Source organism: Mesoplodon mirus (genome assembly GCF_964341445.2).
Source record: "Mesoplodon mirus genome assembly, chromosome: 12".
Classification (NCBI taxonomy): domain Eukaryota; kingdom Metazoa; phylum Chordata; class Mammalia; order Artiodactyla; family Ziphiidae; genus Mesoplodon; species Mesoplodon mirus.
Window position 1 is genome coordinate 40,437,557 of NC_138988.1, and position 26,121 is coordinate 40,463,677.

Sequence of the window (26,121 nt, forward strand, 5' to 3'; positions counted from 1 at the left end):
TGTATAGCTGATTCACTTTGTTATAAAGCAGAAACTAACACACCATTGTAAAGCAATAATACTCCAATAAAGATGTTAAAAATAAATAAATAAAACACCTGTATGATTCTCAAAAAAAAAAGAGTAACTTGTGAGGTTTGGGAGCTTAAAAAAACTCCCATCTGCATTTGGGTTTTTTGTTCAAGTCATTTTATTGTTATATTTTAATGTGTCTTAATGCATGTTACGTATTTCATCTGAACTAATTAGAATATTACCAGTAGGGCCTCCCTGGTGGCGCAGTGGTTGAGAGTCCGCCTGCCGATGCAGGGGATACGGGTTCGTGCCCCGGTCTGGGAGGATCCCATATGCCGCGGAGCGGCTGGGCCCGTGAGCCATGGCCGCTGGGCCTGCGCATCCGGAGCCTGTGCTCCGCAACGGGGGAGGCCACAACAGTGAGAGGCCCGCATACCGCAAAAAAAAAAAAAAAAAAGAATATTACCAGTAATTTCTCTCTGTTTCCCTCTTACCTAATCTTTTCCCCTTCCCACTCCCAGCCCTAAGAATCCTGAATTTTTTAATATTGTTCAACTACATTTTAAGCAATTTTATTTTTAATATTTATTTATTTTATTTATTTTATTTATTTATTTTTTGACTGTGTTGGGTCTTCATTGCTACGTGCGGGCTTTCTCTAGTTGCGGCGAGCAGGGGCTACTCTTCATTGCGGTGCGTGGGCTTCTCATTGCGGTGGCTTCTCTTGTTGCGGAGCACGGGCTCTAGGCATACGAGCTCAGTAGTTGTGGCACGCGGGCTCAGTAGTTGTGGCTCGCAGGCTTTAGAACGCAGGCTAAGTAGCTGTGGTGCACGGGCTTAGTTGCTCCACGGCATGTGGGATCTTCCCAGACCAGGGCTCGAACCCGTGTCCCCTGCATTGGCAGGTGGGTTCTTAACCACTGTGCCACCAGGGAAGCCCATAAGCAATTTTTAATCACAAAGATGTACTTAATATATGTTGGTTATAATTTTGTTTGTTTTTAAGCTTTAGAAAACATGGTAGATTTATACTTCTAAGACTTTTATTTTTAACTCAGTATTATTATATTTTCAGTATTTATTCATGAAGTTGCATTATCCATGTAAACATAGTTAATTTATTTCCACTGCTGTAAGATATTCTGGTATGTGATTATAACTCATTTTAATTATCCCTTCTCTTATTGTTGAACAGACAGTTTGGGTTGTTTCCTGTTTTTCTATTTCAAACATGCATGTACATACAATCTTGTACACGCCTCACAGTGTACACATATAGGGTTTTGCTTAGATGCAGTGCTACTTGAAGTGTGGACCAGTTGCCACACCAAGTTAAGAAGTATGCATCACTAAGCTCTCTTTAATTCAGTTGTCATTTTTTCATAAAGTAGGTTTCTTAATAAAGGAAAGGAGAAAAGAGCATTGAACATTTTGGAACACTGAACCTTGAACATGAGCAGCACTGTTTTAGGAAACTCCAAGTTTTTTCCCAAAGTTGACCAGTAACACTTGATCCAACACCTTCCTAGTGTTAGACTCTGCTGATGTAGCAGGTGTAAAATGATGTTCTTTTATGGTTTTAAATTACATTTCTCTTACAACTAATTTGAGTATCTTAAATTTACTGGTCATATGTCATTCTGTAAAATAACTGTTCTTGTCTTTTACTTACTTTTCTATAGTATTTATGTTTTTCTTTATAAATCTGATGTACTAATCTTCTAGTTGCTGTGCTGCATGTGTTTTCTCTCATTTTATTACTTGTTCTTTTTGTCATCTCAATGAAAAGAAGTCCTTGATTTTAATAGAGTTTTGTCTTCTGTTTTATGGTTGACACTTTTTGTGTTGTGATTAGGAGATGATTCAAGTTTTTTTTAAATGTGTCTTTATCTAGAATTGATTTTTGTTAGCATATCGAAACGCAGTTGATTTTGCATGTTAATTTTATAGCTAACTGCCTTGTAACGCTGTCATTTCTAATAACTTTTCTGCAGATTCTTCTAGGTATATAGTTTTATTCTCTGCAAATCACAAGTATTTTCTTCTTTCCTTTCCAGCCCTCTTTAATTTCTTTTTCTTTATCGACTACCTAGACCAAGAATTCTATGGCAGTATCAAAGGAAAGTAGTAATACTGGTATCCATGTCTTGCTCTTGATTTTAAAGGGGATACTATAGGCACCTCTCCATGAAGAATGACATTTATTGTAGGATTATCAGTAGCAATCTTTGGGGGGCACAGGAACTTTCCTTTTAGCCCTTGTCATGAAAGCTAGCTTGTCATGAAAGATACTGAGTTTTATTACTTTTTATGTGTGTGAGCAAATAAGTTGATAGACATATTAATGTTATATCACTCTTCTGTTACTGTCATAATGTATTGCCTTTTTTTATATACTACTGTTCTCTGTCTTTAGATATTTTGTTTAGGAGTGTTTCATTTGTGATTATGAATGAGATTTAGTCTAGTGACCTCTCATATTCCTTATCTGTTGTCCGTATCTGATTTTGTGAATCAAGGTTATATTGGCCTCACAGAATGAGTTAGAAAGTATTCCCTTTTCTCTGTTCTCTGGAAAAGTTTATGAAGATTATAATCATCTTTTGCCTAAAAGTTTGGTAGAGGGCTTCCCTGGTGGCACAGTGGTTAAGAACCTGCCTGCCAATGCAGGGAACATGGGTTTGAGCCCTGGTCTGGGAAGATCCCACATACCGCGGAGTAATTAAGCCCATGAGCCACAACTACTGAGCCTGTGCTCTAGAGCCTGTGAGCCACAACTGCTGAAGCCCACACGCCTAGAGCCCGTGCTCCGCAACAAGAGAAGCCACCGTAATGAGAAGCCTGTGCACCTCAACGAAGAGTAGCCCCTGCTCACTGCAACTAGAGAAAGCCTGCGTGCAGCAATGAAGACCCAATGCAGCCAAAAATAAATATATATATTTTTTTAAAAAGTAGAATTCCCCAGTAAAAACATCTGAACCTGTGGTGTTTTTGTTTTTTTAAACTATTTCAGTTTTTCTGTTAGTATACTTCTTTTTCTTCCCAAATCTGTTTAGTAAATAAATTTTCTAATAATTTGTTCATTTAATCTAATTTTTCTATTTTATTTGGCCTAAAGTTTTTCACTTACACTGTTTTATTAAAGTATAGTTGATTTACAATATTATATTAGTTTCAGATGTACAACATAGTGATTCAATATTTTTATAGCTTATACTACATTTATAGTTATTATAAAATATTGGCTATATTCCCTGTACTGTAAAATATGTCATTGTTGCTTATTTATTTTATACCTAATAGTTTGTACCTCTTAATCCCCTACCCCTGTCTTACCGCTCTCTCCTTCCCTCTCCTCACTGGTAACCACTAATTTATTCTCTATATCTGTGAGTCTTTCTGTTTTGTTATGTTAGTTTGTTTTATTTTTTATATTCCTCATATAAGTGATAATATAGAGTAGTTGTCTTTCTGTCTGATTTATTTCACTAAGCATGGTACCCTCCAAGTCCATCCACATGGCAAAATTTCATTGTTTTTTATGGCTGAGTAATATTCCTGTGTGTGTGTGTGTGTGTGTGTGTGTGTGTGTGTATTCCACATCTTCTTTATCCATTCATCCTTTGGTGTATACTTAGGTTGTATCCATATCTTGGCCACTGTTAAGTAACTGCTGCTACAAACATTGGGTTGCTTGTATCTTTTTGAATTAGTGTCTTCATTTCTTTGAATATATACCCAGGAGTGGAATTGCTAGATCATATGGAAGTTTTATTTTTAGTTTTTTGAGGAACCTCCATACTGTTTTTCCATAATGGCTGCACCGATTTACATTCCCACCAACTGTGTACTATGGTTCCCTTTTCTCCACATCCTTGCCAGCATGTGTTATTTGTGGTCTTTTTGTTGAGAGCCATTTTGAAAGGTGTGAGGCGATACCTCATTAGGGTTTTGATTTGCATTTCTCTGATGATTAGCAACTTTGAGCATCTTTTCGTGTGCCTATTGGCCATCTGTATGTCTTCTTTGGAAAATGTTTATTCAGGTTTTCTGCCCATTTTCTAATTGGAGTTTTTTTTATATTGAGTTGTATGAGCTGTTTATATATTTTGGATATTAACTCTTTATCAGTCATCTTATTTGCAAGTATTTTCACCTCTTCAGTAGGTTGTTGTCAACTTCCTTTTTGACCTTTGCTTTTTTATCAATAGTTATGACCTTTCTTCTATTACTAATATTATTAATTTGTGCCTTTCATCTCTTTTCTTGATCTGTCACAGAAGAGATATATGATTCTGTTATATATTTAAACTCTATTTTTTAAATTTCTTTGATTTTTTTTTTTTTACTCTTGTAATTTTTTTCTCCCTCCCTCCTATATTCTGTTTTTCTTTTCTATTTTCTTAAAAAGGATGTACAGGGCTTCCCTGGTGGCGCAGTGGTTGGGAGTCCACCTGCCAATGCGGGGGACACGGGTTCGTGCCCCAGTCCGGGAAGATCCCACATGCCGCGGAGCGGCTGGGCCCGTGGGCCATGGCCGCTGAGCCTGCGCGTCCAGAGCCTGTGCTCCGCAATGGGAGAGACCACAACAGTGAGAGGCCCGCGTAACGCAAAAAAAAAAAAAAGGATGTACAGCTTGTAGACTTTGAACCTTTATTTCTTTTCTAATGTAAAAATAAGAAGGCTTATTTCACATTTACATTTCCTCCTAAGTGCTATTTTTATTGATTCTCAAAATTATATTTCCAAGCACAGAGAAATTTATATTTTAAACTTCTAATTTCATTGCATTGTAGTGAGAGAAGTTAGTCTGTATATCATTGACTTTTTGAAATTTGTAAAAACTAGCTTTATGGCTTAATATGTGATCAGTGTTTTTTTCTTTTTTTTTAGAATGGATTAAACTTTTTCTTGATTTGTGTGTGTGTGTGTGTGTGTGTGTACTGGAAGATGTGATCAGTATTTTTTTTTAATGTTCCATGTAAGCTTGAAATTAATATGTATATATTCTCTAATTGTTAGGTGTAGAATTCTACATGTATATGTTAGAACTATCCACTGTATGTCTTAATTGAGACAAGTCTGTTCAAATTCCCTACTGTGATGTACATTTTCATTTTCTCTTTGCCACTTGGTCAGTTTTTGCTTTATATAGTTTGACACTCTTATTAGGTTCCTAGAAGTATAAAAAGTTAACAATTTTTTGGTGAATTAAACCTTTTTCATCATTATGTTTTACCGTCTACTTCTAATAATACTCTATTCTTTTTTTTTTTTTTTCTTTTTGCGGTATGCGGGCCTCTCACTGTTGTGGCCTCTCCCGTTGCGGAGCACAGGCTCCGGATGCGCAGGCCCAGCGGCCATGGCTCACGGGCCCAGCCGCTCCGCGGCATATGGGATCCTCCCAGACCGGGGCACGAACCCGTATCCCCTGCATCGGCAGGCGGACTCTCAACCACTGCGCCACCAGGGAGGAATACTCTATTCTTAATGCCTATATTGACTTACAGTACCACAGAAAGGCTACCGCCATTCCTTGGATTCGGTTTTGCCTGGCATATCTTTTTCCATGTTTCCATATTCCCCATTGTCCCGTTCTATATATGGATCCTTTCTTTAGATATGTTTTACAGTTTTGTAATTCTCTCTTCATCTGGTTTAATCTGTTTACCCTGGCTTCATTTCTAGGAAATATTTTTATCTTTTGGGTTTTTGTTTTTTTAAATTTCTGATCATCTCTAATACTCTCATGTTGATGGGAGATCTTTATGATTCTCTACACATTGCATCCATAGCTACACTAGATTGAGGGTCTGACAGATCTCATATTGGCAGTCCTCAGGTTCTGAATCTGTTGATTAATGTTTCTGTTCAGTCTTAGTGGCTTTCTTTCTTGATGTTTGCTCTTTGTTGAGCTTATTACTCTGATGTCTTTTTGGCTAAAATTGGAATTGGAAAAACTATCTGCAGAGGATGCTTCTGCTGCTTTTTCAGGTAGCCAGGGGTTGCCACTGGCTTGAGATCACATTGGCCATCCTTGTGGCTGTCTCTCTATGCAGGAATCCTAGGCTTCCTTTCCTGCCCTGCAGCTGGCTAGTCCATGGGCTCAACTTCCTGATGGTGAGGTATTAGAAGCAAATATGTCTAGGCAATCTTTCCCTTTCAAGTTCCCAAATAATCAGAACCTTGTCCCACTACTTCCACACTCTGGTCCCACTTCTGGTCTGTAGGCCTTGGGCATTTTGGGGAAGGTGGTGATCTTTAAAAGCTCTTCTACCTGATATGAGATTCATGATGTCTGAAAATATCATGTCCTTTGGAGCTCCTATTCAGCTGTAATTCTGGAAGCAAGAAGATCCTATTCTTAAGAGTTGGAAAAATAGAGATTTTCCTATTTGGTAACTTTAACACTGTTAGTTTTAAACATCGTTGTTTAATATGTTTAAATATTCTCATTGAGTATAAATGCTATTGGCCTTATAATTTATGAGGACAATATAAAATTTAAGCTATAGGATACTTGAATGTTTTTATTTAAAACCACAACAAACCCTCATTATGTTTGAAACATTTGTTTATGTATAAAGTTCTAAACCCAGAAATATTTATCTGATTGTATCATGTTTTTGTTTTTAAGTCTTTGTTAACTTTTTATCTACAGGATGTATTTAAGGCCTCCTTAGCACAACATTCAGGTCTCTTCATTATACAGCGCCTATCAGCATTATCTCCCTCTTTTTGATCTCTGTCTCTTTTCTAGTCTCACCACAACTTAAATTTCCCCTACTCCCTTGAGTCTTTTTGCCTCCTTTCCTTGAAATGTCCTTCTCTATACAAGTACTACCACTGCCCCCGCCCCCCACCCCCCACCCCCCACCTCCCAGCCATGTCTGCCTCAAAAATTCTCATGCAATTATAATCCTTACCTGACTGAGATAGCCATACCCTCTGTGCTTCCCACAGCGTCTTATCTGTACACAAACACAGTGGGCTTGTTGGCTTATGTCCTCCCCAGCCAGAGTGTGATGCTCTTGAGGTTCAGTGAATCTCTAGCTCTGCACTGTTTCTCTAGTATCTGACTGACTCAATATATATAACTTGTTAAGTATCTTTAAAAATAAATTATTTTTATTTTTGCCTTTTTTTACTTAAAAGGTGTTTTTGAACTTTAATTTTTATGCATACAGAAAAATGAAAACCCTCAGTGGGCAGTTCAGTGCATTTTCGCAAATTAAACACAGTCATGTAAAGGGCCCCAAGATCAAGAAACAGATCATTACCGGCACTTAGCACAAAGCCACTCTTTTTTTTTTTTTTTTTTTTTTTTTTGCGGTACGCGGGCCTCTCACTGTCGTGGCCTCTCCCATTGTGGAGCGCAGGCTCAGCAGCCATGGCTCATGGGCCCAGCCGCTCCGCGGCATGTGGGATCCTCCCGGACTGGGGCACGAACCCGTGTCCCCTGCATCGGCAGGCGACTCTCAACCACTGTGCTACCAGGGAAGCCCCAAAGCCACTCTTGAACCCACCCCTTTCCTGGTTAACCACTTTCCTGATTTCTAACACCACGGATTACTTTCATCTGTTTCTGAACTTTAAATTAGTAGAATCATAAAGTATGTGTTATTTTTTTTTTTTTTTTTTGGCGGTAGCGGGCCTCCCACTGTCGTGGCCTCTCCCGTCGCGGAGCACAGGCTCCGGACGCGCAGGCCCAGCGGCCATGGCTCACGGGCCCAGCCGCTCCGCGGCATGTGGGATCCTCCCAGACCGGGGCACGAACCCGTGTCCCCTGCATCGGCAGGCGGACTCTCAACCACTGCGCCACCAGGGAAGCCCAGTATGTGTTATTTTATGTCAACCTTATGCTTGTGAGATTTGTCCGTATTACTGTGTGTGGTGGTATTTCAGACACTTTCACAGCTTTATAATAGCTTTTACTTTTCCCCCACATTGTACTACTACTTGTTTTTATTCCTTTGCTTGTAGAAGGAGCTGAGGAGGAAAAAATGGAAACAGATACTGATGGTCAGCAGCCTGAAAAGGTAAAAAATCAGTCTGTCTGAATTCTCCCACAACAGGCAAGCCAGAGAGCACTACCTTTCACAGCATAACAGTTTGGGTTTATTTTGATCTTTTAGGTCTCTCTCAGAGGACTATAAGTGATTCTATCAGCCATTTGGGCTTTGCTGGTTTAAGTTTTTGCTGAATATAGTTCTTTGTTCTTTGCTGAATATAGTTCTATAGTTTCTATAGTTCTGTAGTTTCTATATAGTTTTATATAGTTCTATATAGTTTTCTATAGTTCTTTGCTGAATATAGTTCTCTGTGCTATACAGTAGGACCTTGTTTAAACAATACTGTGCATTTTAAATGCTCTTAGTCCTTCTAGCCAACTAACCATTTATTTATTTGTTTGTTTGTTTAGTTATTTAGTATTTAGCCAGTAAATAATGAAAGTGAGTCCCACTGACATTCCTTTGGACACTGTATCCCTAGGCTTATAGCAGAGAGGGTGGGGACTTTGTGCTTTGGAGACTTAAAGTCTCGTGAGCACTCAGGAGTTGAGGGTAGTGAAAGGTGGTATTTCTCTGAATTTATTAATTTCTTTTCCAGTTTTTCTCTCCAAGACCTTTCTGAAGTCCATTTCTTCCCAAAAATAGTGGAACCTTTTGTTATTCTAAGATAATATCACTTGTAAAAGGACAATTTTTTTTCTCATTCTCTCTCCTCTTCTTTTGTAACCCTTTCAGGCAGAAAACAAAGGGGAGAATGAAATGGATGAAGGTGATAAAGCTCAAGATGGAGAAAATGAAAAAAATAGTGAGAAAGAACAGGATAGTGAAGTTAGTGAAGATACCAAATCAGGTAATTTGAGGAAACTCTTCGGACTTTATTATGTAAAACAGTAAAAGCACTGGAGAAATGTAGGCAGTTAAATTGTGTAGAAATATTCCCTCATTTATTACGTGTTTCTTAACATAACAGTAAATATGCATTTGAGTTTTATTTTGCACTTAGGTACCAGTGCTGATGCTAGTGGCTACGTTGTTTTCAGTGATATATAGACAAACAAGTTGTTCAGCTGTGACTGAAGTCACCACACAGACCTGCCATTTTATTTCCAGTCCGTTGCTGGCGTGTCCCATCCTGCCTGACTCGAAAGACTTGCAGAAGTACTCTGTTCTCAGCTTCTGATTTTCTTCAGACCCTTGGGTTTCCCAGAGCATTTCATTGACTGATGAGCAAACATATTGGTCTTAGGGCTTAGTTCCCCTGAATTTTCCTTTATATTCAAGGGAACTACACAGAGAACTTAGAGAAATAAAAGACAAAGTGTACTATTTAGAACATCCATCTCAAATAGAAGCAGACTTACATGCATGGAATGGTTCAGTAGAAATCTTAAGAAGCAAAAGGCACTGAGATCTCTTTGTAGCATCAGTCTTAGTTCATCATGTGGCAGAGGTGAGAAGTAAGATGGCCTATTGAGACTGGGCACACTGGTAATAAAGCTTTCTGGTTTGGTTTTTTTCCCCCCCAGAAGAAAAGGAGACTGAAGAGAACAAGGAACTCACTGATACTTGTAAAGAAAGAGAAAGTGATATTGGGAAGAAGAAAGTAGAACATGAAATTTCTGAAGGAAATGTAGCCACAGCCGCAGCAGCTGCTCTCGCCTCAGCTGCAACCAAAGCCAAGGTTTGCCCCTGACAGCTCTTTTCCTAGTGCTCTCTTAAGCCGTGAATGACTGTATTGTTTTGAGGTTCTTGGGAACATTTAGTATAAAGAGCCTTGCACCCCATAGGAGATGACTATTTGCTTGAGTGACATTTCTCGGTTAGGAATTCCACAGGCAGGAGAATGGTGGAAATAGCAGACTTGATCCTAAAAGGTGACTGCCTTCAATTTATTCATTGTGTCCTTCAGTCTTGTGAAGACTTCAGTGATTGAAGGCAGAATTTAAAGTCTCTCTGCAGAACGTGTCTTGGACTATAGTTCCAATAATTTCTACCAGATTGAAGTATTTGTAATTTTTAAGACAAAAATCTGTTTCCCTGTATAAATACTTCACCCTCCTCTTACAGACTGAAAGAGAGGGAACCTAAATAGCTCTTTTTCTTCTTGAATTTGCCAGCTTTCCTGGGGGTGGTTTTCTCTATTTATAACATAGTATTGGCTTCCCAACATATTTAAGAAGAAAAGAGAATGTCATTTTCCCTGCTTTGTTTTAATTTAGCACTTCAAAGCATTCCAGGCATGAATATGTCAAGTTTTTAAAAATCTATTTACCCCTTTTCTATTTTACCCTCAAAAGTAGTTTCCTGTCATTATAGGTCACCACATTTCAAGCAGTGGTTACTAGAACATAGCTAATCGTTTTATCTTGAGCTGTTCTTGATCCATTGGTAAAGATGTTTTTCATGGTCTTTAATTCCCCCAGACTGTTTGGCTGCTGTGAACTACTTCTCCAGGAGTTTAATCTGTGTAGTATGATTTATAACAGATCCATAGATGACCCAGTTCAAACCATAAGACTACTGTTTTGAGAGCCTACCCGTCTGACGTAGATGCAGACTGTGTCGGGGAGGGGTGTTTACAGGTCACAGTCTTGCTGAGTCAGTTCAGACAGATACCCCAGCTGAATGTTACTTCACAGTAGATCGAGGTTCTGCATAATCATACTAGCCAGTCTCTTCCAAAGATGCCTCCTGATCTTCATGGTTCTTAAGTACAATTTTAGGTATTTTCTATCCTCTACCACCCCCAACCTCTAGGAATTTATGAGGTGTACTCTTGTTTAAATGAATACTGATATAGACACCAGTCTGACTGTTGTTTCACATTTGTTTGGTTTTGTTCTTCCTTCACTGGAAGCATTTTTTTTAGTCTCTGTCTTCTGCCAGGTTGGACTCCTGGCTATCTCATTGTCTCTAAGCTATCCAAGTTCTTACTGTTCATACTGTCATCAGGGATATCAGAGACCTTAAGGATTGTCTTGGGCACATTTTCTCATTTTATAAATGAGGAGCTGGAAGCCAGGAGGGCTTCCTTCCTGTATGCCTTTTATCAGGGCATAGCACAGCCATCCACCCAGTCTTCACTCAAGTCACTTTTGACTCCTCTCATTCTTTCATTTTCCATAGCTGTTCAGGCACCAGATCCTTCCTGGTGCTCTAGTTCATCCGATAATGCCCAGGCCCTCCCACCCCCGCACCCCATCATATATTGCCTGTTTCCTTCATCCCATTCTCTGTTCATCAGCCAGAGTAATCTTTTTTGTTTTTCAATTGTTCATTGAAGTATAACTTAATATACAAATAAGTAGATATATATGTCTACAAATAATGAATGTTTTCACAGGCTGAACCCACCTGTAGACTCACAAACAGCACCCATATCAAGCAACATAACCTTACCAGCTCACCAGAAGCTTCCTCACGTCCCTTCCAGTTACTGTGATTCCCTTCAGGAGTAGATGCTAGCCTGTCTCCTAACACCATGACTTCATATGAAAGGAATCATATGCAGAAGAATCTTTAAACAAACAAATATGAGCATGATACTTTCTTAAATAACCTCCCTGTCTCTCTCTCGATCTCCTTAGGGAATTTGGGAGTTTTTCATGATCGGGACCCTTCTCACTTCTCAAGTGTCATTTCTTGCCTGTCTGTCCTGAACTGTTTCTTGCAGTTCTACCAGACAAACTGCCCCCCCTCTCCCATCTCCAGCTGGGCTTTTTTGGATACCCTCCCCCTCACAGAGCACGCCTCTCTCACTGTTCCTTCCCATTATTTCTCCTCTCTATATTACTATGCGTGCTTCACTGTAAGTTGCCAAAGAAGGAACTAAAATGGTAGATTACCATAAAAAGTTTTACGAATGCTTCCTCATGTTTTCATAGCTGTTAATATGTGCAGCTTTGGGCACAAAAGTTTGTATACTGTGTACCACTGACCACTTTGCCACAGCTGTTTGACTCCTTCACTGCAGAGAAACTGCTTTTATGGATCAATTGCCCTGGCCCTTGGATAGTCCATGCAAGGTTTAGAAGAATGTCCAAAGAACATTTTCTTTCCAGGTCACTGAATTTCTACTCCCTCATCATCACTCAATCTTACTTCTAATAACTGGGAACTTGGGTCTTCGTTCTCAGAACACCTATGTCTTCCACTGATTTGTGAAAGTGTTCACATGCTCATGCTACATGACTTGGCACACATGAATTGTTCAGTGCCACTTATAGCTGGATCTGATACATTTCACAGCACACATAATCATTTTTGTACTACATGGTAATTAAGGGGTAAGGAATTCGCTTAAATTACTGTAATTAGTACAACTTATCTAGCCTATCCAAGTTATCTCTTATTCTCTCTTTGTTCTTCTCAATCTATAAACAGCTTTGTTATTCAGCGTTTTCCTTGATACATTTTAATTGTTTGTCACACTCTGACATGGAGTGGTAATTAGAGGTTCTAGATCTAGCTCCAAAACAGATAGGGTGGGCATGCTGTCTGGCCTTCCCCACCCTTGCCATATGAGGAGCTCTTGGGTATCACATCCACTTTTTCATTCCAGCTACTGACAAGCTGTGGACTAACCCACCTGAAGAGTGGTATGTGGGTGTGAAAAGGAGCACTGTTGGCTGGGTGCTCTCCATCCCTTCCATCTAGGTTTAGCTGGAAGTAAGAATACAGAACTACTGCTGGAATAAACTTAGAAACTCCAGAAAGTAGAATAGGTCCTCTTTTATCAGCAGCAGTAGGATTCAATTCTTTTAAGATAGCAGAAATCACATTTTTTTAAGAACACACAGACATTTCCTTCAGATTTTTTCTACTACCACCCCATGCCCACATACTTTAAAAACAAGGTTTGTCTTTATGGTAACTGGGTGTTAGTTCTGGAGCAACAGGAAGATTTCTTTCTTTTTTTTTTTTTTTTTTTTTTGCGGTACGCAGGCCTCTCACCGCTGTGGCCTCTCCCGCTGTGGAGCACAAGCTCCGGACGCGCAGGCTCAGTGGCCATGGCCCACGGGCCCAGCCGCTCTGCGGCATGTGGGATCTTCCCGGACCGGGGCACGAACCCGTGTCCCCTGCATCGGCAGGCGGACTCTCAACCACTGCGCCACCAGGGAAGCCCCAAGATTTCTTTCTTAACTCTCAGAAATACCTCATAACTTGATCCTTTATGCCTAAACTTCTTTCTTGAGATAGGAAAATTTTCATTGTACATTTTAGTCACAACGGTTTACCAGATAAACATTGATGGAATTGATTTGCATTATACGCATTGATCATTGATGCCATCTCTCTTTATTTGATGATACTGCGGAGAGGGGACAGAAGGAAGAATTGACCTATTTGATCATTTTGCCTGCAGTTAGCCCTGTTCACTTCCATCCTTAAATGACTAAATAGAAACTACTTCTGTTCTACCAGCTAGAAGCCGTGATTTTTTATGTAAAGTTCACATAGCTGTCCCGATTGAGTTACTTTTTACCATTAATGATTTTTTAGCTTGTTTCTCCCACATTCCATACGTCATCTGTGTCACAGTCCCAGACCATCTTATTCTTCTTAGGTTCTATAAAGCCATTATGTGAAGAGTTGGGGCTCTCTCTATAGCCCTGTTTTTGGAAGGCCTTGGTCATCACTGTTGCCAGATCTGTTAAGAATCCATAGCATGAGCATTAGCAGTATTCCTGCTCCAGTTTATCCATTGCTGTGTAACTACCATGAAGCTTAGTGGCTTAAAATCATAATCATTTTATGATTTCACATGATTTTTATGAGTGAGAAATTCTGGCAGACTCAACTAGAAAAATTCTGCTTTGTGTGGCGTTGGCTAGTTTACTGGGTATTCTTCTCGTGCCTGGGCTATTATGGAGAGCCTGAGATGGCTTCACTCACACGCCTGATGCCTAGGCTGGGGTGGCTGTACCACCCGGAGGCTGGCTGGCATCACTGTCTACACACAGCCTCTCTAAGAACTTATCCTGGGCTTCTTCATACTAGGGTGGTATCAAAGTGTTGGACTTTTTTATGTGGCAGCTTGAAACTTTAAGAGAAAAGTGTCCCAGATGATAAGAAGGGAAACCTGCCAATGTCTTGTGGCTTGGGCCCATACCTGACACTGTGTAACTTCTACCGAGCTCTACCGGTCAGACATTCTGTCCAGATTCAGGGTGATGAGGGGATATAGAGGCCAACATAGAAAACAAGGTTACAACAAACATTTCAGGACACTGGTATCAACCAGGCAGACAACAAAAGGAGAATCAGTTGTTCTTGAGAAGTGGTAGAGCTTCAGCTCAGAAATTGCAGAAAAAGTCAGGTGTTCCAACATACATGTAATGAGAGTCCCAGAAGGAAACGAAAAAGATGCAGGGAAATTTTTAAAAAAAGGAAGAAAAGAAATTGCGGCTGATTGAAAACTTGTCAAATTTGATGGAAGACATTAACTTATACTTATAGATCCAAGAAGCTCAATGAAAAAATGTAGGAGACCTGCTGTTAAAGATACTTAGAGGCCCTCCTCTCTAGCAGAGGCATACCCTTACGATTCTTAGAAACCCTGCTATGCACTCCCTTCAAAAGGTCTAACAGCCAGGCACACCTGGAGCTATTTACTCTGAGTTCAAATTTTACTGTAGTGCTCTGGATTTGATCTTTGTCCTAAAGCCATTTCTAAGTTTCAAATTCTTGCTGGGAGTAAGCAGTGATGAGAAACAGTTTTATTTTCAAACCCTGCTCTGTTTCGTCTAAATTGTACCTGAAAACTGAACTCTTACTTCTTTGGTTCCTCTCCTTTCTTATATAAAATACAAAAAGAATGTTTACATTTTGCCTGGAAATCTCTCCAGCCAGATCCACAAATTTATTAATTACCCTATTTTCCACATCACTAGTGTGACAATGTTTCCAAACTTTGTGCTTCTATATAGCAAAGATCTACTTCTGTCCAATCTGCAGTAATATTTCCCTCTCTTTTAAGCTCTCACCAGTGGTTTTCTTGAGAATGCACTCACCACATGATCCCACAGCCAGAGTCACACTTTAGGTTTTTGTTCAAATAGCGCCCTATTTCCAGGTACCACATTTTTTTCCCAATAGCAAAACTTAGTGGTTTAAAAAGCAAACCATTTTATTATATCTCATGATTTTGTGAAACTTGAGCACCGAACAGCTGGGTGATTCTGCTCCATGCTTTATCTGTTGAGTCATTTAGTGGTATTCACCTTACAGGTAGGTTCATCTGGGAGGGTCCAAGGTAGCTTCCTTAAGTCCTAGTCCTTGGCAGGGGTAGCTGGGTCCAGTTTCCTCTCCATGTAGTCTCCAGGTCTCTCCCTGTGGTCGCTTCAACACAATGATCATATACTTCTCACATGGCAGCTTGGGACTCCCAGAAAGAACATTGCAAGAGACAAGACATGGAAGTTCCCAAGCTGGGACCCAGAAAATATCACCACTATTTTCTGTAGGGCAAGGCAGTTAGAGAGGAGGGGTCGTAGACCCTCTCTCTCCAGTGGAAGAAAGGCCAGTGAGTTTATGGCCGTCTTTAACCTACCACAAGTCCCTTCTAAGAATTCCCCAGGAAAGTAGCCACTAAAATATCAATTGTTAATTGTTAATAATAGACATTGGGTGATAACTAAAATCCTTTGGATTTAGAATTTAAAATTTTAGTTCGAGTTTTGCCATTTACCAATCTCTTAGGCAGCTAACATAACTTTCCTGAACCTACATCATTTTTTTTAAATCAGAGGTCCTTTCTGATCTGCCTTTCTGACCAGTTTATCGATGAGAATCAGTCAAATTTATGTATAAAAAAGCATTCTAGGGAATTCCCTGGCGTTCCAGTGGTTAGGACTCTGTACTTCCACTGCAGGGGGTCCGGGTTCGATCCCTGTTCAGGGAACTAAGATCCTGCTGCAAGCCATATGACACTGGTGTGGCTCCCAAAAAAAAGCATTCTGTAAGATGGAAAGTGCCATACTTTGATTATTCAGTATTTGAGTGGCCATTATGTGCCAAACACTCTACTACAGTACTAGGTTTATTTTGATGCCTAAAATAGATATGAATAGTCCCTGCCTCTTAGAAGCTTAAAATCAGTCATTAACCTTGAACCTCACAGTCATTTGAGTGGAGACATTAGACTAGTCATTTTAGTGTGAAGGAAAAGAAAAAAAACCAAAGAAAATGTTGGAAATGTAACCTTGAGGAGTGACTCTATTAGGTGAAATCTAATTAGGGATTATATACTATTCACAATTTCTTGGAATGAAACTCTTTTTCTCTCTCACACATAGACGCAACACATAAATTTATTCTACTTTTGCACAGTGATTTTCATACAGGTTTTGTTTATAAATGGATTTCTGTCTGATAGATACTTAAAAGCCCTAACAATGAACGTTTCATGTGTGTTATCACACAATGATTTTAGAATTTATTGAACTTTTTCATCTCATTGATGTAGAAACAAATCCATAGAAATGAATGATAGGGGCTTCCCTGGTGGCACAGTGGCTAAGAATCCGCCTGCCAATGCAGGGGACACGGGTTCAAGCCCTGGTCCGGGAAGGTCCCACATGCTGCGGAGTAGCTAAGCCTGTGCACCACAACTACTGAAGCCCGTGTGCATAGAGCCCATGCTCCACAACAAGACAAGCCACTGCAATGAGAAGCCCGCGCACCACAGTGAAGAGTAGCCCCCGCTCACCACAGGTAGAGAAAGCCTGCGTGCAGCAACGAAGACCCAATGCAGCCAAAAATAAATAAATAAATAAAATAATTTTTTAAAAGTGAATGATGGGCCTAAAATTATGTAACTAGTGTAACTAGTTATGGACCGAACTAGTACCAAAACCCAGATCTTGTGATCCCAACCAACCCAGAAACATAATCTGATAAAAATTCTTCATTCCAAGGAAAATGTTTTCAAACATTTTACAATTAAAAAGCCAACAGCTAGCTTAAAAAAGTGTCCATCTTTTTTTTTCTTTGTTTAGCACCTCTGCTATACTATGATTTGAGTTCTAATTTTTAGGGACCCTCCCCAAAAAAACAGGGAAAGATGGAAACATTTATACAGTACTGTCAGTTCCTCCCTGTCTCTCTGTGTCACCTTTCTTACTGCCCAGCTTTGCTTCTAGGCTCTCATCAGAACTGAATTCATTTCCCAGTTGATTTAACTGCAACCTTTGGCAAGATATTTAACTTCTCTAAGCTTCAGTTTCATTCTATATAAAATGGAGATAACATGTTTCTTGGTAGGTTATTATTAGAAGTAGCGTGAAAATACCTACCAGGGTGTGTAGTGTGACATATTTCACCCTACTCCCATAATGCATTCCAACAGTTAACTCTCACTTTTACCATCTTTTTTTCTTCTTCAAGTACACAGAAGTGGTATTTGGATCTGATCCATTAGCAACTTTGGTCCAGTGCTTAGTAACATTTGTCTAATCACTTCAAGCCCCTGTGAAGTCTTTTTAATTCCCTTCAGAATCTACTTCTTAAGCCTTTCTGACTTCTGCTGACTTCTTGGATGGTACATATATATCACCAAATCCCTAAATTAGCAGAATTTCTTAGAATCTTTAATAGCAGGAAGCATGCTGTTTCATGAAGAAAATGTATTGTCTTCTTTCAGATCAGAATCTCTTACCAGTAAAAATATGAATAGTCATGGAGGTTAAATCAACAAAAAGAATCTAGTAATGTAGGCGGTCTAGAAATGTAGGAGATAGAGAAATGGCACGTTAGTGAGTCCATTAGGGTTCAGTCAGTAGAATTCAGATAGTGAGACTACATAGGAACAGGCCAGTTCTTTCAGAGAAATCTACTGTTGTATCTCTTCTCTTATAAATAGGGATTGCAAGATGGAAGAAGATGAGAAGATGCAGTGATTTGTTTTAAATAATTCTATACAGAAAATCAGGGTTTATATTAATTTTTATTTTTATTTTATTTATTTTTTGGCTGCGTTGGGTCTTTGTTGCTGCACACAGGCTTTCTCTAGTTGTGGCGAGTGAGCTTCTCATTGCAGTGGCTTCACTTGTTGTGGAGCATGGGCTCTAGGCACGTGGACTTAAGTAGTTGTGGCTTACGGGCTCTAGAGCACAGGCTCAAGTAGTTGTGGCTCATGGGCTTAGTTGCTCCGTGGCATGTGGGATCTTCCCAGACCAGGGATCGAACCCGTGTCCCCTGCATTGGCAGGCAGATTCTTATCCACTGTGCCACCAGGGAAGCCCTATATTAATATTTATATAAATGTTATTAAGCCTTGAAATATGAAAACGCCAAATTTAATGTGCAACATTAGTTCTGTTTTCACTCAAAACCCAGATGTGATTAACCACGCCAGTGAATAGTTCTTACATTTGAGGTGGGTTAATTTTTATACATATTAAAAAATTTTTTTAAACTAGAAATCAGACTGAATAATCCTATAAATCTTTAGTAATGCAACTGCCATAGAGTTTAGAGATTCAAGTTTTGATTTGTTTTTTCTTTTCTTGAGTTTTTTACTCAAATTTATTTCTTTAGATTGAAAGCCATGCTTTGCTGGTTATATTCTCATCCTGCATTCAAAGTGCCCAGGTTTACTTCTAGAGATTTCTAGTGGTTTTTAACCTTAGTCGCAGGTGAATTCTAGGCTTTGGATAAAGGCTGCCTCTTCTCCATGTCCTCTCTACTCCCCACCTCATCTCCTTATTTCCTGTATCTCTAAAGTTGCCAAGCAGTCATAAATATGGGGCTTCCTAGGGCCTTGACTTTGGGGAGTGAAAGTCAAGTGAATAGATAAAATACAGTGCAGTAAGAACTGTCATGGAGGCTGTGGGAGCCGTGATGTAAGGGAGCTACCCAGAGGAAGTGATGCCTAAGGCCAGGGCTTAAAAGACATGTTAGAAGCTGTCCAGTGCAGACAGAGGAGGGTCTTCCAACAAAATGGGCTTTTAAGGTACAGCAATGTTACTGCTCGCAAGTTTCAGGCACCTACCATGTTCCAGGCACTGTTCTAAGTACATCCTGTGTGTCCTCTCAACCACCTTGATGTGGATACAGTTACTTTCCAGCTTCACGGATGAGAAAGCAGTCACAGAGAAGCAAGGTAACTTCTAGGCCATAGTTATACAGAGGCAGTAAGCAGTCTGCCCCACCCCACCCCACCCGCCGCCCTTGCAGCTTATGAATTAGAGAAAAATGTATTATAATTCATGGACCAGAATGGCAAGAAACTCTTAGCATGAAAGGAGACAAGGTGAGTACATATAAAGCAAAGAACATTTTAAAACATCTAGGGACTTCCCTGGCAGTGCAGTGGTTGGCACTTCACGCTCCCAATGCAGGAGGCCCAGGTTCAATCCCTGGTCAGGGAACTAGATCCCACATGCATGCCGCAACTAAAGATCCCACATGCGGCGGCAACAAAGCCCCACACAGCCAAATAAATGAAGGGAGGGAGGGAGGGAGGGAGGCAGGCAGGCAGGCAGGCAGGCTGGCTAAAGCTGGTCCAGTTTAAATTCTCAGCATAATCAAACCACCCTTAATGCATGAGGCAGTAAAATATCATTTGCCTAGACAGCTACTTATTCAATATCTCTTCTACATCACACCTTATATATCACGTTTTATAGTCTTCAAACCAGGATTTTAACCCCTTTCCCCCCACATGATAGTTATGTAGCCTTGGACAGGCCTTTTTTTTTTTCCTTTTCACTTTTTAGATTCACAGAAGTTGCAAAAATATTATAGAGCAATTTTGTGTGCTGTTCATCAGTTTCCTCCAATTGTAACATCTTATTTTTAATTCAATAATTTTTATTCTAGTATTTTTTTCCGGTGACGTTGTTCATTACATACACTTTTGTTCTTTTAGTGTTTTTCCTAATGATTACACAATTCATTCTTGAGTTATTGCAATTTAATCCAAATTATTTTTATAACTTCTTCAATAATGCTAGAACCTAAGTTCAGTTTTCCCTGTCTGGTGCTTCTCAGTTCCTATCTCCATTTCAATTTTTTCTTTTAATGGAAGAGGTTTTTTCCTTCTGTTCAAAGAACTCTCTAGAATTTCTTTTTTTAAAAAAATATAAATTTATTTATTTGTTTTTGGCTGCGTTGGGTCTTTGTTGCTGCGCGCAGGCTTTCTCTAGTTGTGGCGAGCAGGGGCTACTCTTCGTTGTGGTGTGCGGGCTCCTCATTGCGGTGGCTTCTCTTGTAGTGGAGCGCGGGCTCCAGAGCACAGGCTCAGTAGCTGTGGCACACTGGCTTAGTTGCTCCGCGGCATGTGGGATCTTCCCGGACCAGGGCTCGAACCCATGTCCCCTGCATTGGCAGCTGGATTCTTATCCACTGCGCCACCTCTTCTAAGAATGTTTTAGTGTTAGCTCTTACATATAGATCTATGATCTACTGAGTTAATTTTTGTGTATTATGTGAGGTAGGGGTCCAAATTTATCGTTTTGTTTCTGGATATCCAGTTGTCCCAGCACCGTCTATTGACCCACCTTCTGCCCTTTTAAAAAATTGATTATGCAACTACTGGAATATATACAGAAGTAGACAAAATAGTGTAATGACTCTGTACCCCTCACCCAGCTTTGGTTATCATTATATTGCCAGTCTTTTTTCATTTGTCCCTATTTGCTTTTGGCCTGTTTGTGCCACCCTGTTAACTTAGGACTTCTTTCTTAGGTTGAGTCTGTGATGTCCGGATCTCATGTCTTTTATCCTTTTCTCAGTTTACACGAAGTTAACTGGAGCATGTCCTTCAAAAGCATGTGTAGGATTTTGAGTCCTTGATTTTGGAAATATGTCTTTATTCTGCACCTAATTGGTTTAAGTTGTTGTACTTGAAATTCTAGACTGAAATTTATTAGCCCTCAATTTGGAAGGCATTTTTACCTTTGTCTTCAAAAACCTAGTTTTTGCTTTTGAGAAGTCTGTGACAGTCTGAATTTTTTTTGTAACATATAAAATTGCATAACACGGTCAGTGATAGCAGGCTTAGAATCATGTAATCTTCATTGAAACTTTTGGTGTTACTGATGCAGCTTAATGTAGTTAGGGAGGCAAACATGACCATTAATAGTGGTAGATTCTTTCATAAAATCTTTTGCTTACACTTCTGAATCTTCCTGCAGATGGGTCTCTATAGGTATAAAACTATATTTTTCTTTATCAACTGTAAAAGAGTGAAAAATAAGGCTCTTATTTAAGTGTTCTCTACCAGTTTAGTTCCCAAAAGCCTATGTTAAACTCCTGTATGTTCATTCCTTCTAGATTCTATAAGAAACACAGATCAATAAGTCAGCCACTCTGTGTTACTTCTCAAAACCTTGTGTAGAAGCAAGATAAGCACATAAATTCAGTAGGTGTAATAGTGCAAAATAGTGTTGGGAATTTGTTGGTATAAGCTCTTGGATGGTGTCTGGAGAAGGTGGTATTGATCCTTTGCATGTAGTCAGGACGTTGGCCAAATTTGCGATCCTCATCGTCTCTGAGTAATGTGGCATCTTCCTCTGTGTGCTGCTGATTTGACAGGAAGCATGAGTAGGACTCATCAGTCCTGTACAGGGGAGTGAGTGGTACATTCTTCCAGAATAACCTCCTGTCTTATACCCTGTCCCCAAACTAGGGGTGGAATATTGTTCACCCCCTCCTCTCTGTTCACAGTGGACACTCAGTGGGGGCTTTGCATCTGAGTGTTGATTGCTGAAGGAGAGCACTGCTTGCCTGCTCCTGGACAGTTCATAAGGAGGGAAAAACAGAGTTACAGAGTGAGGGTGGGAAGTAAGTGGGTGGTAGATGGGGAAGTGCCTTCCAGGCCATGGTGTCCTCCTTTGCCTTTCAAGGCCCTGATTCAACCTTTCCTCCTTGGTGGGCTCTTTGAAGAGAGTAGATTAGCATGGGAGAAGTTTCCTTTCAATCCTTAATTTCTGGTATTTCTAGATTTATGTCTATATATAGACTTCTATTTGTAAAGTACCAGAAATTCAGGCATGGATAGTTGTTGTTGTTGTTTAATTAATTCATTCATTTGTTTATTTTTGGCTGCGTCAGGTCTTTGTTGCTGTGCATGGGCTTTCTCTAGTTGTGGCGAGCGGGGGCTACTCTTCGTTGCGGTATGCGGGCTTCTCATTGCGGGGCTCGTCTTTGTTGCAGAGCACGGGCTCTGGGTGCGAGGGCTTCTGTAGTTGTGGCATGCGGGCTCAGTAGTTGTGGCACATGGGCTTAGTTGCTCCACAGCACGTGGGATCTTCCCAGACTAGGGATCGAACCCTTGTCCCTGCATTGGCAGGTGGATTCTTAAAACACTGTCCCACCAGGGAAGTCCCTGTTATTTTAAATTGAAATAAATAGTAGAAACATGCAAAGGGGGGGCATCCAGGGTGCCATTCTTAATTCCATAATTCCCACTTTCAATAGTAATTTCAGCATTTCCTTACTGTTTATTAAGCAAACATTTACCTAAATACTTTGAATGATTTTTTTGCCCTTAGCACTTGGCTGCCGTGGAAGAGAGAAAGATCAAGTCTCTGGTAGCTCTCCTGGTTGAGACACAAATGAAGAAACTGGAGATCAAACTTAGACATTTTGAAGAACTGGAAACCATCATGGACAGAGAGAAAGAAGCTGTAAGTGAGGGGAATTTTATAGTGGCTTTTTCACAATTAAACTCTGACCACCTTTCATAAAATACGAGAAATAGAAATAGAGAAAATACAGTAACGTAATTTGTTGGTCTCCGTGGCTATTGTCTAACCTTTTTTCTGTGTTTGCTTTGCCCTTTCAAAAGGATTATCAGCCAGTGATGATAAATAAAAGGAACTCTGAAAATAATTATCTAAACCTCAGCTTCTTACACCTCTTGGCTTTCCAGATACATGATGGTATCAAATTCTCCCTTCTGTAATAGTTGGATCTTAGACTTACTTTATTACGTATTTGTTACCTTCCCTCTCCTGTATAGGGAAGGGCAGGAGGAACCAGCCCTAGCAGAGTACTGGTAAGCAGTATTTTCTCTGGCATACACTTGATATAAAGATGTGGCCCAAACAGGACAAAAAGAATTATGAAAAAGGCCAAGAATGAGGAAGGAAGCCACAAAAAGTAAGAAACATATAATCAGGGGAACATTTGGTTATTTCAAGGGATTTTTTGGAGAGACAGAGATGAAGTTCTCTGGAGAAATTTGGGGGTTTTTGTTGTTTTTTGTTTGTTTGTTTTGAGAAATTTGTTTTTTAGTGAGTTGACCAGGGAAGGAATTAATGCCTTTCTAAACAGTGGGCTAAATTTGAGGATTTAGTTCGGACTTTTTCTGATTTTCTGATTGTTTTGACTTTTTTATCAGCATACCAGATACTGGTATCTCTAAATGGGAGAACCTTAAGTTTAACCATTCCAGAAGAGTTTTAATTTTTTTTTTTTTTTTTTTTGTGGTACGCGGGCCTCTCACTGCTGTGGCCTCTCCCGTTGCGGAGCACAGGCTCCGGGCGTGCAGGCTCAGTGGCCATGGCTCACAGGCCTAGCCGCTCCGCGGCATGCGGGATCCTCCCGGACCGGGGCACGAACCCGTGTCCCCTGCACCGGCAGGCGGACTCTCAACCACCGCGCCACCAGGGAAGCCCAAGAGTTTTAATTTTAAGGATCCATTTGCATTTGTTAAACTCTTTCTTAGTGGTTAATCCAAGCAAGTCCTCTGGCAGATTCTTCATGATGAGTAGCTCAGTAACTATCACAATAGCCCGTTTTCATTTAGTCCTAAGACCTGTTCTTCCACTTACATTCTGGCCCCATGAGGAAGAGGCTGCTTCAGTAACTATCCTACCCACACCCTATGCTACCTCATCCCCACTTCCCTAATCCTGTAATTATCTCTCACATCACCAGCCCTCTCCTGTCCCAGGAGCAACAGGCCACCCCAGTCTCATCTCCATTGCTCTCTGTGCACCAGTCATGTCACAGCACGCCACATGCAGGCTTCCCTCAGGGCCGTGTGTGTTCTCTGCCACCTGAGTGCATCCTGCTCTTCCACCAGCAAGGCCTTTTTTCCTACTCTTTGCCAACCTCCTGCATCCCTCAGCCCTGAACCTGTGAGTGACATGCCCTCCCCATTGCTTCTGTAGCAGCCTAACAGAGCACTTACTATATTGTAAATGCTAGTTCATGCGCCCGCCTCCCATACCAGAGCGTATTCTCTTTGAGGGCAGAGTTTGTTAAGTGTCTTTGTTCACACACAGCTGGCACATCATAGGCCCTTGTTTACATGTCTGTTGAATGGATGTATGCCAGCATCAGTGTCAGAAGCTGGGAAAGTGGAAAGGAAAGTTTACCCTGGGGGACCTTACTTTAGTTTAACAGGGAAGACAGTCAAGAAGACAAATAACAATATCGTGTGTTCAGTTCTTAAGGGAACATACATGGAAGATGCGGAGAAGGAGAGGGTATTAGAGGAAACTTCCTAGAGGTGAGCTGGAGCTTTGAAGAGTGAGTGTTTGTGTTTATCTTACCCTAATAAGCTGCCCTTTTGTCATTTGATAGCCATTTTTAGGGTACTTGGGATAACAGGGGGCTACATAATGGATTATTGGCACATGCAGAATTCAAGTGATCATTGCGTAGTTCCCACTGGCAACCAGACGCCTTGCTGTCATTCATGAAGCAGAACTGATGTTGTTAGCCTGGAAGATTGGCATGACCCTCTCTGGGCATTTAATGCAACTATGTCTAGATTGTCAAGGGGCTCTTTTCTCAGCTCTAAATTGCTTTATCTTCAGAGGGTGAACTTGTGGATTCCTCACTCTTTTAAACCCCCCTCGTGGAACTGTCCCCTGGAATAGCAGAGTCCTCAGTCCCTTCCCAGTTCTCTCCACTGATTCTCAGACATCCTTGTGCTCTGGATTTCTCATAGTTATTTATCTCAAATTAATCTGAGTCCACTGGGTTTTTCTTACTTGAATCTATTTTTTTAATCTTAAATTCTAATTGAGCACATAAAACATTTTACAGAATAGTCTCTGAATAAAACAGCACAACCGAAAATGTGGGAAAACATCCTACTGAATCTTTTTCACCACACAAGGTTGATCTTCTCAAGTCCTTTGGTGGTCGGCCTGTTTTTTCTTAATCAGCATTTGGGACAGTAAAATTCATTTTATAAGACAGTCCCTAGCCCTAGCCACTGAATGTCAGTAGCATACCTGTATTAGTTATTGCTATGTAAAAAATTACCCCAAAGCAGCGACTGAAAACAGTATCTCACACATTTCCTGAGGGTTAGGAATCTGAGAGCAGCTTTCCTGAGTGGATCAGGCTCAGGGTCTCTGGTTAGGATGCAGTCTTCGTAAGGTTCAGCTGGGGCTGGAGGATACCCCTCGAAGCTTATTCATGTGGCTATTGGCAGGAGGCTTCAGTTCCTTGCCACGTGGGCCTTTCCATAGTACTCCTCATGAAGTGGCTTCCCCCAGAGCAAGTGACTGAAAACAGCAAGAACGTGAAAGAGCACCCAAAGTGGAAGCCACAGTATCTTTTATAACCTAAACTTGGCAGTCACGTTCCTGTGCTCCTGCTGTATTCTCTCAGTCCCACAGCCCAACCTTGATTCTGGGGTTGGGTGGGGCTGTGGGCTGGCAGGGCTCAGTGGAGAAGGCCTAAATATTAGGAAGCGGGATCACTGGGGGCAATCTTGGAGGCTCACTATCACAACAGCCAAAAAATCCTACAAACTTTAAAATGGCTTCCATTCATTTCATGCACAGTAAGACATAATCTATTTTTCTCCTTCCCAGCACTAGTTATCCTGTCCTTCCCTGTGGGCGAGCAAAGCCGTGGCTATTTTCCTACTGATGATTTCCTCTCCTCACAGAACTGTTGTGGGGATTAAATGAGAGAACTATGGCATGTGCCTGGCACACTGCCTAGAACACAGAGTAAGTGTTCAGTAAATATTTCTGTGCCTCCCTTTATGCAAACCAATAATCAACAATTATATATTAAATTCTTAATATTTATAAGTCTTTGTTGGCTTTACGAACATTTAGAATCCAGCAGTGATGCTGGGTGGGAACATGAGGCCATTTCTTTGTTAACCATTCTC

The 26,121-nt window shown here is 40.5% G+C and overlaps 1 protein-coding gene across 1 annotated transcript in view; it reads left to right on the forward strand.

The window, feature by feature from the left end:
* SMARCC1 (SWI/SNF related BAF chromatin remodeling complex subunit C1) overlaps positions 1-26,121 on the forward strand; it is a 179,511-nt gene that overhangs the window by 126,257 nt on the left and 27,133 nt on the right. Inside the window, exons 22-25 of the mRNA XM_082637961.1 lie at positions 7,999-8,054; positions 8,763-8,877; positions 9,554-9,708; positions 22,526-22,660. Of these exons, the coding sequence (XP_082494087.1) occupies positions 7,999-8,054; positions 8,763-8,877; positions 9,554-9,708; positions 22,526-22,660 (461 nt within the window). The remainder of the gene's footprint in view (positions 1-7,998; positions 8,055-8,762; positions 8,878-9,553; positions 9,709-22,525; positions 22,661-26,121) is intronic.